General features: G+C 34.7%; 1 protein-coding gene across 1 annotated transcript in view; it reads right to left on the bottom strand.

The window, feature by feature from the left end:
* The window catches only part of LOC131531560 (ankyrin repeat and SAM domain-containing protein 1A), a 102,814-nt gene that overhangs the window by 65,064 nt on the left and 20,503 nt on the right, over positions 1 to 17,247 (bottom strand). Inside the window, exons 2-3 of the mRNA XM_058762395.1 lie at positions 6,819 to 6,899; positions 6,554 to 6,710 (exon numbers count right to left, since the gene is read on the bottom strand). Of these exons, the coding sequence (XP_058618378.1) occupies positions 6,554 to 6,710; positions 6,819 to 6,899 (238 nt within the window). The remainder of the gene's footprint in view (positions 1 to 6,553; positions 6,711 to 6,818; positions 6,900 to 17,247) is intronic.

Raw genomic sequence — 17,247 nt, 5'->3', positions numbered from 1 at the left:
AAAAAAAAAAAAGAATAAAACTCTGATCTGCTTAAAAACCTAGTAAGCATGTTTTTCTTAAGAAATTAATATTTTTATTCGGCAAGGCTGCATGAAATTAATTAAAACTGACAGTGGAGACTTTTACATTGTAAACAAAATACTTTAAAACAAATGCTGTTCTATTAAACTTTCTATTCATCAAATAATCAAAAAATATTATTGTATTATGTTTCTACAAAAATATTCGGCAATGTTTTCAACATTGATAATAAATGTTTCTTGAGCAGCAAATCAGCATATTATAATGATTTCTGAAGGATCATGTGACTCTGAAGACTGGAGTAATGATGCTGAATTCAGCTTTGATCACAGGAATAAATTACATTGTACAATGTATACAGCTATTTTAAATTGTAATAATATTTCACATTATTACTGTATTTTTGACCAAGTGAATGTAGCGGAAAGCACGAATTCAAGCATACATGCTTATTTCACTGGAAATTCACATACCTGGAAATTCATAGAGCGAAATTAAATTTGATCGTTCTAAATACCACACATTAATTTCTTGGTTTAAATCAGCTTAAATCAATACAAAAAAATGCAAACCTCAAAGCTGCATGTCTTGCAGCATTCTGAGATTTATACTGTCTAGTGTAAATCTTTAGAAGGTAGTGGCATATTTAGAGAGGTTTACTCTCGCAAGGTTTTGGATTGGACCCATAATGTTCGTTGGGAATTGTGATGACAAGGCAATATTTTCTGTAGATTTTCACACAGACGATGCTAACTAGGTCATCTGAGAGCGAGCGAGGTTCCCCACAGACATAATCAAGGGAAGTGGAGATGAATGTGTTTTCTAAATAAGGCTCTCCTGAAATACATTCATAGCAGGTGAACCGAGTGAGTCACAGCTATATGAACAGGTAAGTGTGTGTTTCATTTTCTATTAGGTTGGTTGTTGTTTTTTATTATCTGTGTTTGTCCATACAGAAGACCTTTTTTTTCTCTTCTTTTTAAAAGCATTTTTTAGATTGACTATTGCACTATTGACTATTGTAAGTTATGTTTGCTGGCACGTCCACACTGGTAGTAGCTACACAAGTCCCAGAGGTTCCTCTATGATTTTAGCAAGATATGCTTTCCAATTTATTTTTTTTTCCAATAGGGAGATATTCCAACATGAACACATTCATCCTAGAAAACACCCTAAAAAAAAAACAGGAAATATGCAAAGCTTATTGTGGTCATCACAAATTGCACATTTAAGTAAGGAATATGAACCTATATGTATTTCATTTTTTTATTTTTTTAAATATTATTTATTGTTTTTATTAATATTATGAATTAGTTTCCATTTTTAATATTTCATTTTAGCTTAACTTTTATTTAGTCATATCATGTGTAGTTTTATTTAAATTTTTAAATTTTATTTTTTATTTTATTTTATATCTTATAACTTAGAAAGTAGTGACTAATTATGAACATTACAGCATTGATAATAATAATACTAATACTACTAATAATAAAAAAAAAAACAATAACCCACTTGAGACACATTAACAAAACATTTTGGAAAAAAATTTGAAAAATTGAAAAAATAAATAAATAAAATTTGAAAGTTGAAAAATTTTAAGGAAATTGGGGGGGGGGGGGAATTGAAACAACCTACTTGATTTTCTTTCCTTCTTCAGACTATGGAAATTTAAATAAATTTGTGCTCATTATTATTATTATTATTATTATTCAGCTGCAGAGCATCCAAAGCCTTCCATACGGTGGCATCTCCTCCATTCAGCATTCATGTCTTTTTTCCTCCTCATCTGTTTGCTGATGTGCTGCCGGGTTCGGCCCCTCAGCTATCCAGCCATGACACTGTTGCCATGACTACACTCCACCTCTCTCCGGCTGCGTCTCTATCTCACCCCTCACACTCTTTCTGACACTGATGCAAGCCGACGGCTACACAGAAAAGCTTCTTGACTCTCAGTGTGTGTGTGTGTGTGTGTGTGGCGCAGCAGGTATGCTAGAAACACCATTTAACAATCACAAAACACTCACACACACACTTCCCGCCAGCTCATCAATTATTCATTTGGACTTCAGTCTGTTCAGTTGTAACCCGGCTGACACACAAACGCTCGCGTACGACACCGATCTAACGCTTCTGTGAAACCCCTCTGTGCTACTGAATGAAGAAGAGATGGAGAGATCTCCAGGACATCACAGCATTCAGAGCAATACACAAAATACAGCTGCTTTTGAAGGTTAGGTCAGGTGTGTAAAATTTCTCAATGTTCAAACGTTTTCTCTGATCCCATTATAAACTGCAAAGGCATCTGACGGATTATTCAGTACTGGGACAAAAAAGACTAGAGAACAGACAAAATTGCTTAATGTATAAAGGAATTATAAACAAATCAAAAGCAAATAAAGAGCAAAAACACATGTGCCAATTTCTTAGAATTGTAATGTAAAATATATTTTTTTTACAAAACTTGAAATGTATTGATGTGGTGTAACGACTTGGATACATGTGAGGGAACACATCTTAATTATTATTTAAAAATCATTAATTATTCATTATTTTTTAAATATATTATTCAAGGTACAAATCCTGAATTATTAAATAATATAAATAACTTTAATAATAATTTAATTGTAACATTTAATTTTATGACAAAAAATATTAAAACATTTTCCCTAGACCTTGAATAAATGTGAGTGCAGGCATATTCATTATTTTCAAAAAATAAAAATGAAGTAAAAAAAAAAACAAAATAAAAAATTTAATTATAATAACAATAAAATTATATACATAAAATGATGAATTAATATTATTCTATTAATTTTTTTTCTTTGTACCAATACATTTTATAACCTGAACTAACATTGTCTTCTCTTAAAAAATAAAATTATAATTTATTTATATATAATTAAAAAAAAAAACAGTTAATTATAATTAATTATTATTTTAAGAGACTTGACAGTTATGATGGGTTTGCAGAGGTCCTCTCTATGATATCATTTTTCCCTGCAAGTTATTATATGTTGTTTGCACCAAAAATACGTTTTGGAAAAAAAATAAAAATAATTGAAATTCTATAAATTAAAATAAAATATCAATTATATGAATTACATATAAATTACATCTTTATATATCATTTCACAATTAGTTCTATTGTCTTTGAAATTAAAGTTTTAAAGTTCTGCCTAATGCACTGACAAACATATTCATGGTGAACAAAATTCCTTTCTTGTCTGCCATTCATTCAGTTTGGGAACCCTGTTTGAAATTTCCTAAATTTGAGCAATTTCCTAAAAAAAAAAAAAAAAAAAGACATTTCAGGTTTAACCGTCATGATAAAATGCTCTCACACACAAACAAGACTACAGTGAGATAATCACAGCAGTCTGTCGGTGGTCAGACGTCTTTATAAAATATACATCTTCACACATACACAGCATATGTGTGCTTACATAACCCACATCATTCACAAGCATGAGGAAAGAGTGAAGCGACACACTGTCCCGACACAAACCAGACAAACCCAGGCGTGGCGTATGGAGGTAAAGCGTGCAGGTCAGAGGTCATGGGTACACACCTTGGCATTAATATAGGGGTCAAATGGGCCACAGCGTTTGAACTCAGTGTGGTCTAGAGCGCTCTGGGAGAGGGGAGAGAACAGGAAGGAGATGTGTTCAGCCTCACACACACACACACACACACACACACAAAATGAACACAATGACTCACTGTTAATGAATGACATGATCAAACAGGCAAAAGAAACCACAGGCTGGCTTACAGTCCATCGAATGATAAACATCACATGAGTGAATATTTGTGAAAAGTACATCTAACTATAATTAATAAAAATCTGAAATATTTGAAAATGAAATTAACCATCAAATGTTAATTTGACCAATCGAACGAAGGAGATTAAACCAACCTTATGAAATGACAAAAAATGAAATGAAAAATGATGCTATCATTAAAAATCCAGTCCAAAAACTATCAAATTAACTCTAATTAAATTAATAATAATAATAATAATAATAATTCATAATAAATAATTTTGGCTGCTGTTTCATTTCATTTTGAGACATTCCATGCTAAAATAAGTCAAGCAATAACAGAGATGTTAAATGAAAACTGTGATTATTATGTTACTGAATAATATTGAGTGCATCACTGCAGAATAATAAATGCATGAAAGCCTCTCCAAATTATGCAAAACGCGAGTATTAGCAGACATGGCAGAGTTCCTGCTTTCCTCTTGGGACATTTCAGACAATACAAACCAACCCTGTACAATAATAGGCAAGTACAGGTGCACATGAATATTCAGCTTCATTTGCTGAAGGATAAACAGGCAACGGCTTCAGAACAGGACGGCAAGTGAGAGCAGAAAACGCTTTCCTAACGTCAGACTGAAGCTGATCCTGAGACAAAAAATGTCAGCATCACTCTGTGAAGTTCTTAATGTTCCTACAGGTAAATACTGTTTACATCGACAGTTGTTTATATGCATGATAATTGGAACTTTGTGGGGGTGGAAAGACATTTGATCATCCAATGTCTATGTTTGCTATGGAATACTAGCATAGAACTAACTTAGCCCTGTGAAAAATAAACACCATTAAGAAAAAAAAGAGCAATTATTACAGAAACAATATACTTAAATGAAAATTACCCCATGATTTATTCATTCTCAAGCAATCCTAGGTGTATATGTCTTTCTTCATTCAGACGAATACAATCAGAGTTATATTAAAAACAAACTGTCCAAACTGCCCAGTTTGAAGCCCACAAAAGTGCATCCATCCATCATAAAAAGTGCTCCACACGGCTCTGAGGGGTTAATAAAGGCCTTCTGAAGTAAATCGATGCATTTGTGTAAGAAAAATATCCATATTTAAAACTTTATATAGCATAATCTCTAGCTTCCGCTAACTGTCGTACATGTGTTCACGAGAGAGTGGCGTCCAGCGGAGGACATAAAGTCATATGCACCTAGAATGGCTTGAGGGCGAGTAAATCATGGGGTAATTTTCACTTTTGGGTGAGTTTCCCTTAAAGTTTGAAATGATTGTAATGTTTTTGGACACTTATTTGTATGTCAACTGCAATTAAATGAAAATTATATTGAATGCAATTAGTTTTCTTATTAGTAACTTTTCGGGGTTTTAGTTGTGCTTTTCTAACCCACTTAAGTAGGACTTCAGTACATCTTTTCATAATTCTACACATTATTCCATAAATATAATGTGTTGGCTCAATAAATAAATAACGCAACTGCTCGCCATCTTTTTGAGTTGAGTTATGACAGCTTCATAATGAAATTGTTTAACCAACAAACTACATTTACAAGTTAGAGGAACTTAATTTGTAGCATACACAATGCAATTCAAAGTTGATTACTCAAATAAATAAATAAAAATTAGTTTCTCCTGTTGTGGCCCTGTTGGAACCAATTCAACTTAAATTTCAGTTAAAACCAGCAGCTAGAATAGGACATGTATAATACATGCACAGCATAAGTTATATTTTACATGTAAATTTAATGAACATGTAAGATATTACTTGTCACTGGCATTAGCACAGTCATTGCTCATATATTCAAAGTAGTGTTTACCAACATGTAAACCATTGTGTCTTTCTAACATAATGATAAATCGCAAAAACTTCAACATAACAGAAATTCTTTTAAATGTCAAAAAAAGAGCAAAGACTAGCAGGTCTTGTGGGTAACCAAACAGTTGCTGGTAGCCATTGATTTCATAGTGTGTTTTAAATTTAGCATGTGATGTCAAATCATCACGTCAAAGAAAAAAAAGAAAAGACACTTGAATTTTATTCCAAATTTGCATTGAAACTTGCACTCAATGGAAATGTCAGTGTTTATATTCAGATATTGGTAGTTATTGATTCTGCACCTGAATGTGGTTAATCTGCAACTATAGTATCCTAAAGTTCATTGACATTGTATTGATTCAAACTTTAGCAGCTGATGCAGACAAAGTAAAACGATCATACTGTGTCATCTTCAACTTTAGACCTAAGAAAAACGATTTCAAATTCACCCAGATGTGTTACGAGTAAAAATAAACTACTATTTTTAATCGTAACATTTGGGTGAATTTCCAATAATTTTTTGGCTTGTATTAAGGGTGAGATGTCACTGAACTCATGTTTAACTTTATCTTCTCACACACTCAAAGTGTAAATGAGAGCAGTGTGAAGAAGCTGTAGGAGGAAGCGACAGTCTTCCAGATAAACTGCAGCTATTTCTGAGACATGTCAAAAAAAAAGTCTATGCTTGAAACTACTGAATTCAGTCAACAAAAACGTGCATAATTACAGCTAAATTTAACGTCTACAGGCAGTATTTATTCTGACTCGCCTTTCAGTTTGAAAAATCATCTCTTCCTCTTTACTCCTAGTCATAGCACAAAATAAACACGAATATCATCAGAACACTGCTGCCTATAGACATTATGCTGTAAATAAGCTAGAATATGCCTTTAATCTGAGGTGAAGGCTGCCCTGTGTTGGTGCTCAGACCTGTTCATTGAGTTTGGGGTGAGATGGACCCTGATGGATGAGGAGTTTGACGATTCGCTGGTCTCCCTTCCACGCCGCCAGGTGCAGAGGGTAACAGCCCTTGTTATCAGCGATGTTCGTCAGAGCCTCGTTCCGCAGAAGTACTTCCACCACCTCACTGACAAAAAGAGAGAGAAACATATATATTTAATGTAAATAAATTCATCTAAAAAAACCCAACATCAATTATCCTTGGGGTCAAAGGTCGTCAGGCAACAGGACTCACCTGTGTCCATTTAAAGCAGCGTGGTGTAGAGGTGTGTATCCAGTGCTGTCCACACAGTTCACATTTGGGCCCCTCCAGATGCTGTCAAAAAAAAAAAAAAAAGTTAAAAGTAATGTTGCATGCTAATGAAAATAATGCAGTTATTCATTTACTATCAAAATATTAGAATGATCAGGATCATGTGACACTGAAGACTGGAGTAATTATGCTGAAAATTCAGCTTTGCATCACAGAAATAAATTTCATTTTAAGATAAATTCAAATAGAAAAGAGTTGTTTTAAATTGTAATATTTCACAATTTTACTGCCTTTACTGTATTTGTGATACAACCTTGGTGAGAAGACACTTTGCAAAAACATAAAAAAAAGATAATTATTCCAATCTTTTGACCGATAGTATATTCATTGACCTGTAAAATGACCTGTAAACAGCAGTGTTCTTTCTGATCAATGAATTTCCATGACTTTACCACTATTTACCATTTTTAAATCTTTTGTGAAAGTTTAAAACAAAGGTAAAATAAGCTTTAAAAAAAAAAAAAATCAAGATATTTATCAGATTTTCCCACTCAACTTTTTTTTTTTTTTTTTAGTTTTTAAAAAAAAATTATAATAATAAAAGTGTGTTTTCTACACCTGGAAAAATCATATACATTAAACAATTCTTATAATTTCATGTGTATTTTGTATACTTATGAATATAAATTTTTCTAGTTATGCCAAGTTGTATTTTTTTCCAAACAGAAATTAATAAATAAAATTCTTATTCAATAAATTAAATAACTAAAAAAGTCCTGGGACTATTAATCTTGTTGTGGGCAATGTGGGGCTTTGGAGTCAAAAAGTTTCATTCATTTGTCATTTGATTACTTTAAAACTGGTTCCCTACCATTTTTGACCATTACATTTCCATGACTTCCTTTTTATCATGATTACTGAATAAGAATCATAAAATTATTTGCCAAAGAGAAGGTCCATATATCAGTTACTAAAATGTAAATTATTATACTTGTATAAAAAAAAAAAAAAAAAAAAAAATATGGCTCAGTTAAAGATTCAGCATTCTGAACCTCTATGCAGACCATAACCAGAAAACAAATTTCAGAAGAGCTCAGAAGACCCTGGATTGTGGCACCGTCCCTTGATAACCTTGTGAGGCTTTGGACTTTGAATGCTGGTGTAATGTATGATTCATCAGGCAGCTAACGCCATGGGAATGAACGTCACAGAACATCTCTGCGTCATCCTTCCTGCGGGACACTCAATTCCTGAAGCAATCTGCTCTAGATGAATCCACTGGTCAACGCAACATACTTTTATGACTCTGTGACTCATACGTGAATCTAGCACTATTGCACGACTGCAGCGGGTGTTTGAGGTCGCTGGTGGAAAACATGTAAACAAGTTCTGCTGATAACAGAGCTTGGAACAACTTGAATGAGGTGCAGGTAAATCTGATCTAGTGTTTCTGATCTAAATCACAAGATGATTCTTTTAAAATCCTCTTAATGCTTTCGGGACCATTTAGACCCAGATAAGATACATAAAAGAAAAAGAAAAAAAACTAACATACATGCATACATACATTACATACATACACGCACACATACATACACGCACACATACACAAAATGTGTTTATTTTGAACTAGGTATCAACTGAGACTTTACACTTCATCTGTTTTTGCTCCATTTAAAAAAATAACAATACAATATATTTAGTCTCTTTCCCATCTTTTCCATTCAAACGAAGACTTATGCAAGCAAAATGAGTTTTTTTTTTTTTTTTTTTAAATATTGCAAAGTAATTTTGATATGGTTTGATATTGCTTTGTTAGAAAATGAACAAAGGTTTCATAAAGTTAAGCTCAAAAGAATTTAATTCTAATTTAATTTTTGATTTAATTGTAAAATAATCCCTCAGATTATATTTGTTCTGAATTTTATGATAATTTTTATAATGTCGAATATAATATCGTTCTCATGAATACTGAAAAAAGTTGTTTTTTTACTTGCAGACATGTTTTTTTTAGCAGTTCATGTACAAATTAAAATGGTAATATTTAAATAAAGAATAAATAAATATTTTAAAAAAAGGGGTAAATCTATAATAACTTAGTAACTTTGAAGAGTGTGCAAAGGTTTCAAAATTATCAATTAATGAAGTTACTAATCAGATTTTGAATGCATTATTCAATGCATTCAAATTCCACTGAACATTCAGGACAGATTTTATGATTATGATACTCTGATCCAGCTCCTGTATCACTGGTATCTCAGGATAACTTGGAAAGGCACTTACATTCATTCAGAGAACTATTTTTAAATAAATTAAATGGCTTGGCCACATTCAAACTAATTTAATTTCAACATGACCATCCACAATTCCCTCAGCGTGCTTGTACTGAACAACAAAACAACCAACGCCTTGTCTGTTCTCAAACACACACACTGGACCTCACTGATAACAGCCTAAGGCTCTGTACTCGACATAAATATGTTGACGGACTGGAATAATTTCTCTTGCTGTAGCTGTACACATATTGTATAGGATACAGGAGCTGTGAGGAGAAAAGGCCCTGCTTCCCAGAGACAACAGCTTGAAGAGCAGAGCGACCACGTGACGTGCTGCATGCACTCGCTCACTGTCAAGACAAAGAAGCACAAATGAAGACACAAAGCACACAGACAAAAGAGGAAGAGGAAAGGAGAAGCCGGTGGCAGAGAGGCTCTCAAACTGTGCTGCAGGCTCCACCTCTCTCGGCTTTTTCTCTTCTCCCGCTCCAACTATCTGCCGTTTTCATCACTCCAAACCCGCAGCAGAGAAACATCACACAGAGAGGGAAAAAGAAACCGCACGAGCAGAGACAAGTGTTGCTGATTCACAGAAGATGTAGTGAACCAACATTATCTGACCTGCATTCAGTGATAACTGACTGATTTTGATTTTCTCTAATGATAATGAAGATGAGAACAAAAAACTATGATATTAAATTTATAAAATGTGTCAGTAAAGACATTTATAATATTACAAAAACATTTATATTTCAAATAAAAGATGTTCTTTTTAAACCTACTATTTTTGAATCATAAAGTATCACCACAAAAATATTAAGCAGCACAGCTGTTTTCAACATTGATAATAATCAGAAATATTTCTTGAGCAGCAAATCAGCATATTAGTATGATTTCTGAAGGAATATGTGACACTGAAGACTGGAGTAATGATGCTGAAAATTCAGCTTTGATCACAGGAATAAATTACATTTCAATATATATTCAAAAAGCAAATGGTTATTTTAATATGTAAATATATTTCACAATATTACCGTTTTTACAGTTTGATCAAATATATGCAGCCTTGGTGAACATAAGATCTTCCAAAAATATTAACATTTTCTTTATTAAACTTTAAAAATATATAAAATATTTATTTATTTGAAAAAAATTGGACCTAAAAAAAGAAAGAAAAAAAAAAGAAAAACAATTGCAACTAACTACTCTCTTTCTGGCAGTGTTGTTTCATGATCAGATAGGAAGTAACACTCCAGTGTGGTTTATAAAAGTCTGCTCTGGTTTCTCAGAACAGTCAGACTGGATTCATAATGTAGTATCATTAACATCCTATAGAAACACAAAACTGCAAAAAATGAGTCATATAACAGCATATGAAACGCTGTATGAATGATATATTACCCATGCTGGGAAGTATTTTACTTCTCTGAAAAGTAGCAGGCTAAATGATTGCGTTACCATTGCAAAAATGGGTAAACCCCTGAGACAAACTGCCAACCAACGCTTGCAGGCAAAGAGGATTTTTTTTTTTTTGTAAGGATACTTAAAAAAAAAAAAAAAAAAAGCAACAAACGGCATTAGACAATTGCTTGTAGTGATTTTTGAAGTGAGTTTCCAAACACTCAGTGTTTAATATATGCAAAAACGTCATACTAAAGACAGTTCACTCATATATTACTATGAATGGGAGAAACAGGCAGTAATGGAAGTCCCGCCTTCTGAATAAAAGAGCCAATCACCAGCTGGTAAAGCCATCACATCACTGCAGGTGCTGTTAGAACCTCTGGTCCCCATAGAAACAAATTATAAATTAAATTTACTTGATAATGGGAGTAATATATTGTTGTCAGTTGCTCAAAAAAAAAAAAAAAAAAAATAGAGCAATGCGTCAGACTATATTGGAAAAGGAAAGGTTTCAAACAACCCTATGCACTCTGACTGCATATGTATTTCCACTAAAAATTTGCTATACATGCTTTCGATAAAGTTCTCCAGCCAAATGTGGGATGAAAACTCATATTTAATATTTCTAATAAGAGTCGACCACAGGCAATTACAATATAATATACATTATTACCTATAGTAAATAACATTTTATATCTTATTAAACCATAACGTAATGAGTTGCTTTGTCCTGTCATGTTACACTACCTCAAAATTTCATTTTGTTCTTATTTTCCTCACAATTTCCTTACATTGTGCTGCACCAGAAGTTGCAGTGGCCACTGACACTGTTATATAGAACTGATCGAGTCCATTGTCAGTACAAATAAAATAAAATAAAATGAAAAAGCATAACTTGTATATTATTCTATAAAATCTAATTTTTTAAGAGTTTTTCTCTGATTACGTAACACCTTCCCCCTCCCAATACAGCACAATAACTTAATGAAAGATAAAGAAATATCTTTCAACGAAATCTGACATCATGCTCCACCAAAACGGGCATCTCCGGCCCACTGTGCTGTATTGTAACAGCACCATGGAAACTGGAGAGCAGAAAAGGGTCTGGCTGGCGAATGGACGGACCCCATGAAGCCTCCACCATGACACTGCTGTTCTACACAAAGACTATTTTCTATCCCACAAAAAGTACAAACCTCATAACAGTTTCAAGTCCACAAAATGGCACGTAAAAATAAGCAGCTCTGATGCTCTGCTTCAACAACAATGCTTCTCCAACACTAGAACGAGGAGGGAGAAAGAGAGATGTCTACCCAGCATGCTGTGCAGCAAAATTGAATTCTTGGAGTAGTTCTAGCACACTTTGGAAACGGAGGGAAACGCTGAAGGGCGGGAGAAAGAGATTCCGTAGAAGAAGAAAAGTAGAATATTCTTCACGTTAAGCTACCAAAATAAAGCTAAAAGTTATGAACACAAACATAATGTTGGACAATACTAAACATATTAACAAAAGTAACGCAAAATATAGATCGATGGCCAGTAAGCACTATTTATAGCCAGTATTTTCAATGCCATTGCCGACCCCCCTTTAACAACCCATAAAACCACACTTCATGACGCAAATGAACACCACCTTTCCCCACACAGACATCTGTGGCCTCATGACCTTGCAGCATATTTCCTCTGTGAACAGATCAGCCCATCAGAATATATTAGAAGACCGAGCGACTTTGAAGGAAAGGCGGCTTGAGTTGGCATAAACGCCCAGAGCTCTGCCCGCAGCCAGCTTCAGCCCCACTGAGCACATCTCTGACTGGAAGCCGGCAGGGAAGCACATCCATTCAGGACTCAGATTAAAATAATGAACAGACAGAGAGAGGCACCTTACATAACAGCTCTCATAATGTCAACATTTAAGCCATTACGGAAAAAAGCTCTGCATGTGGGAAAACCGCATATGGTGGTTTCAGTGCTGGGAAGGGACTTTAAACCTGCCGTTTGTCAAGCGACAGTTACTCATAATTTAAGGAAGCCTAATTCAGCTGCAATCAAGATGGCCTTTTGAAACCACAAGATATTTATGAAGTTATTTTAGGAGATACAAAATGTCCTTTTGGTGCATTTTTAAATATATTTAAGCAATATCGTCACATGCATGTGATATTGCTTTTATACAAAAGTTCAGTAAACGAGAAGTGTTCTTATTAAACTTACCCTTTAAATACAATATTGCACTTACCATATTAGGTCTGAAATCACAGCCATTTGTAGTGGTGTCCGAAACCATAGTGGACATTATCATTCAATCCCATAATGCACTGCCACAACAGTGTACTCAACAACTAAAGAAACACTAAAATGCACTGTGAAAATAATGGTGAATAAATTACTGAATTAAATCTGAAGTGTAATCACACATGTGCAGTTTTTAATTTAATACCAAATTGTTTAAGTGCAAATTATACTAGTTTCCATGACTGATTTTAAGATCAGTTTAATTAGCTATACTAGAGCTTGCCAGTTGGCTTATAAGGTCAAATGATTCTTACACAGCTAGAAAAAAAACTATGCAAAAAGCAGCATTCATTCCAGTGCGATCGGTGTCTTAAATCGCTCTCATTTTCATTCACTCCTTCAAGTGAAGTAAAATAATGGATTAATGTGGAGAATAGTGAATGATTTAATAGGGGTGATTCGTTTCCTTTCTGAATGAATCAGCTTTTTTTTAATAAAAGTCATTTGAACAAATGATTCAGTGACTCACTCATAATGAGAGTCACTTGTTAAAGAGTCACTAAAAATCCCCTATTTTACTGTCAGCGCTGCTCAGATTCGAGGACCAGAATTAACCGTTGTATTAAATTATGATAAAATTAATTTCTACAGAAATATTCATAGAATCTGGCACAAGTATCTCAATTAGGTTGACAGTATTGAACAAACAAAACCAAACACTAAATGTAACATAACCAATAGCTAGAGGTCGACCGATAGTGGATTTTACCGATACCGATAGCTAGGTTGGACCACACTGGCGGATTAATCAACCGATAGTTTTTAAAATGGATACTGAACGAAAACTAAAATACAACTTTACTATTTTTAAAAAGCAGTAACAGTACTGAACCATACTTTGTAAATGAATAAAAATGTAGTATTAATATTAAATATTATATTGATCATTAGTTATTTCATAGTTTACTAATGTTAAAAGAAGAAACTTTAAAATTTAAAAATGAAGCCTATTAGTAATAGTAAATGTTGAAACGAAATGAACACTAACAAGGAACAATACTTCTACAGCTTTCATTAATGTTACAAATGGACTCTTATTGTTAAGTATTACCATTTAATACGTGAAAGAACGTGCAATCTGTATTACAGCTCTCTATGAAGCATACAGACTGTATTAGAGCCACAGAAAGACAAACGTTTTGCTGAAAAATGCACAATACATAATTTATAGCCTAGGGTGAAATCATTATGTAAATTAACAATGATTTGGGACAAATATAATGTTATTTAATGGAAAGCTATGTGAATGGTGCTCTGTTCCGTGGCAGAATTTTCTGTCGGCTGCATTTAAATGCGTGTTTAAAGTTTCCCGCTCTGTGCAACGCGCAGTGTCACATGCCAAACAAACAACACGTGCTGTCAGTGATTTCCGCCTCTAGAGGCCGCTCTCGTACTGTATAATGACAGCAGACCATTCTCAGCCACTCCAGCAACAGACGCAACACGGAAAACTATCGGCATGGATTTTTGCCGATAACCGATAGTTCCGCAAATCAACTACAAAACCGATGAATCGGTCGACCTCTACTAATAGCTATGAAACTCTATAACCTACATAGGGTAGAAAATAGTGATGAAAAGCCAAATAATATTTTGATACAAAAGACAAGGTAAAATGTTAACAGTGACCTTAAATGAATCAGTAAGGGTGATTCAGAATGTTTCAGTGAATCAAAGAAACAGACTTCTAACTCTGAGATACAAGACATCAAACACTAGACAAGTCTGGAAGACCTTAATAAACCCTCATAATAAGCCTCAAGTCAAGGGCATGAGTCACCAGCTCTAGAGGATCATCTTCATCCTCTTACATTTCTTCAAATATGAACCGAACACAACACAAGAGGATAAGGAAAGTGAGAATGTTTTTTTTTTTAAAAGCACCCCGTTAAGGGAATGGAAGTGGAGGGGCAGTCGTCCGTGTGTATAGGACCAGCTTTAAGATTCTGGCGGTAAACGGAAAAGCTAATCCCTAATTTCCCAGTGGGGGTATTGGCTTGAACATCTAAAAAAAAAAAAAAAAAGTCTAAAATAGACTGGTTTGCTATAATTTGGTGTCACTTAAAGCAACGAGGAAGCAAAAATAGCAAGGAGAAAATTCACATCTGATGCCACTTGCATGGTAAAGAAAGCTCTAGATATGATCTGGTTTAAGGGAGTGGAATAAACTAGAAAATAAAGTGAAAATCCAAAAGCATACTTGGACCTGCCTCTCTAAAATTCTCATTGGTCAATGAAAACTTGCTACAAGAAAAAAAAGTAACTTCACCCAACTACTGTTCGCCTGATGATGCATATATTCCACTATATCCCACCAATATGCTATAACAGCAATCAGATAAAAGACAGGGAACAGGTGAGGACATGTCTAACGCAGTCATGGATATCTTCTTGAGCCAATTAGCTGGGTGGTGGACACTCTGCTGGGGATTAGCCGTATCCCACGGCACATTGCCAAGAGGAGCCTGATACACGGTGCCCACTGCCAGGGCATTGGAGTTTAATTAAGTGTACTGAACCCAGTGCCAGAACCAGATGCATCATTGGCACACGCTAATCAGAATTCCCTTCATCCACTACCCGCAGTCTGTGCCATACAGGCAGCCTGGATCAGATTAGATGTATACTGAACAGCATTGGTTTAATAGGCTTGGAGCATGGTGAGATGGTATGGGTTAAAATGATAACACTGCTGCTTATGTTGATGTGTTGTAGAGTTTCCAAACTTTTTGAACAATACAGTTCAATGACATTTCCACCCACAAGTGTTCAAAAGTTGGAGTCGGTAAGATTTATTTATTTTTTTAACTGTGGGTGATAAATTAAGCCGTCTACACTGAACATGAGTGATGTGGAGATGCAACGCATGTTCAGTCAATGGACATCACGCTCCTGTGTGAACACAGACACACTGCGGCTCTGTCAGTTCCAATCAGATCTTCACACAGAGCAGAACAAATCAGTTAACGTCAAACTGTGTTAAAAAACTCAAATCAATTGCATATTAACATTGACAACCCTAACAATTAGTAGGGATTCAACGGATCGGATGATATGTGATCCGTATAGACCAAGCCCCACGGTTCGGCATGCATGTGATTCGCAGGTTAATTGCAAAGTTTAACCATTATACACTGATGCACGTGTTTCTAGGTCTTGCCAATTTAAACATTTAAAGGGGTCCTATTATGCTCTTTTACAAAGTCTTGATTTTGCTTTGGGGTGTACAAGAACATGCTCTCATGATTGGTGGTTCGAAAATCGCATTATTTTTCACATAATTTACATTATTACAATACCTTTCTTCCCAGCCTGACACAAACTGCTCGATTAGTTCCGGGTTTGATGAAGGCCCGCCTTCCCAAAAAACAAAATGTGTTGTGATTGGTTAGCTGTCCCAGTTTGTTGTGATTGGCGAACAGCTTAGACGGCGTTTCAGTACTGCCCCACCCCTTGCCAGAACAGCAAGTTCATCAATATTGCCATATCAATTCAGACCCTGAGAATATTGAACAAGAGGATCACGCAGAACCTTTGCACGCACGGACATTGCAAGACATATTAAAGTGGTAATGTTATTGTTGTTATTGTTTTTTTTTGTCTAAATCACGTTTTAGATAGGATGTCAACAACAGCTTAAAAATAACTGCATTGACTATGTACAGATAAGTGCAACGGTAATATATATTATGTTTATTGTTCTTTAATTCTAACATTATAACATGAATTGCACTGAAACTGTTATACAGTTGAATTTATTTATACCATAGTCCCACAGACATACACTATTTGTGGCCGCATATTTATGCAAATTCATTCTCTGTCAGCAGGAGGCGCTGGAGTGGTAGAGAGCGAGGTTTCCCCGGTAACGCTGTACACAAAATAGAGCTCCGCTCACAAACGCTGCTTTATCAGACATTATATGCAAGATGAAATGAAAATGACATCCAAAACAGTTGGTTTCCATCAGAAATACAGTGATATAAAAACACCCGCACCGGGTTTCGATTTTGAAACGTGCAGTGCTCAACCAAGTGTTCTCCCCACCCGCCAACCATTCGAATTTCCGTAGGCGGGATTTACAATTTGTGATGTCACAAACACAGGAAAACAACTTTGTAGTCCAAACGAGCCACTCGTTGTAGTTCTTGAAAAGGGAAAACGAAATATCTCCCTTTGGAGTGGACTTTGAGATTTGTAGCTTTGTAGATCGTTTTATGCCCAAACATACACACTACACACTGACTAAAATTCAAAAAGTTAAAAAGCATAATAGGACCCCTTTAAGCACAAGAAGAGGCGAAAAAATTCTATTCGGTAATCGCACACTGTTTTCGGTACACACACACTCAAAACGCACAGAGTAGATCTGGGCGGTATATCTAGTTTGTACGATATATCGATATATTCTTTAAAGCGATACCGTTTGAGGCAAT

This window comes from Onychostoma macrolepis, chromosome 23, assembly GCF_012432095.1.
Source record: "Onychostoma macrolepis isolate SWU-2019 chromosome 23, ASM1243209v1, whole genome shotgun sequence".
NCBI classification, from domain to species: domain Eukaryota; kingdom Metazoa; phylum Chordata; class Actinopteri; order Cypriniformes; family Cyprinidae; genus Onychostoma; species Onychostoma macrolepis.
Note: the sequence above shows the minus strand (reverse complement) of the source record. Positions and strands in the feature narration are given on the sequence as shown.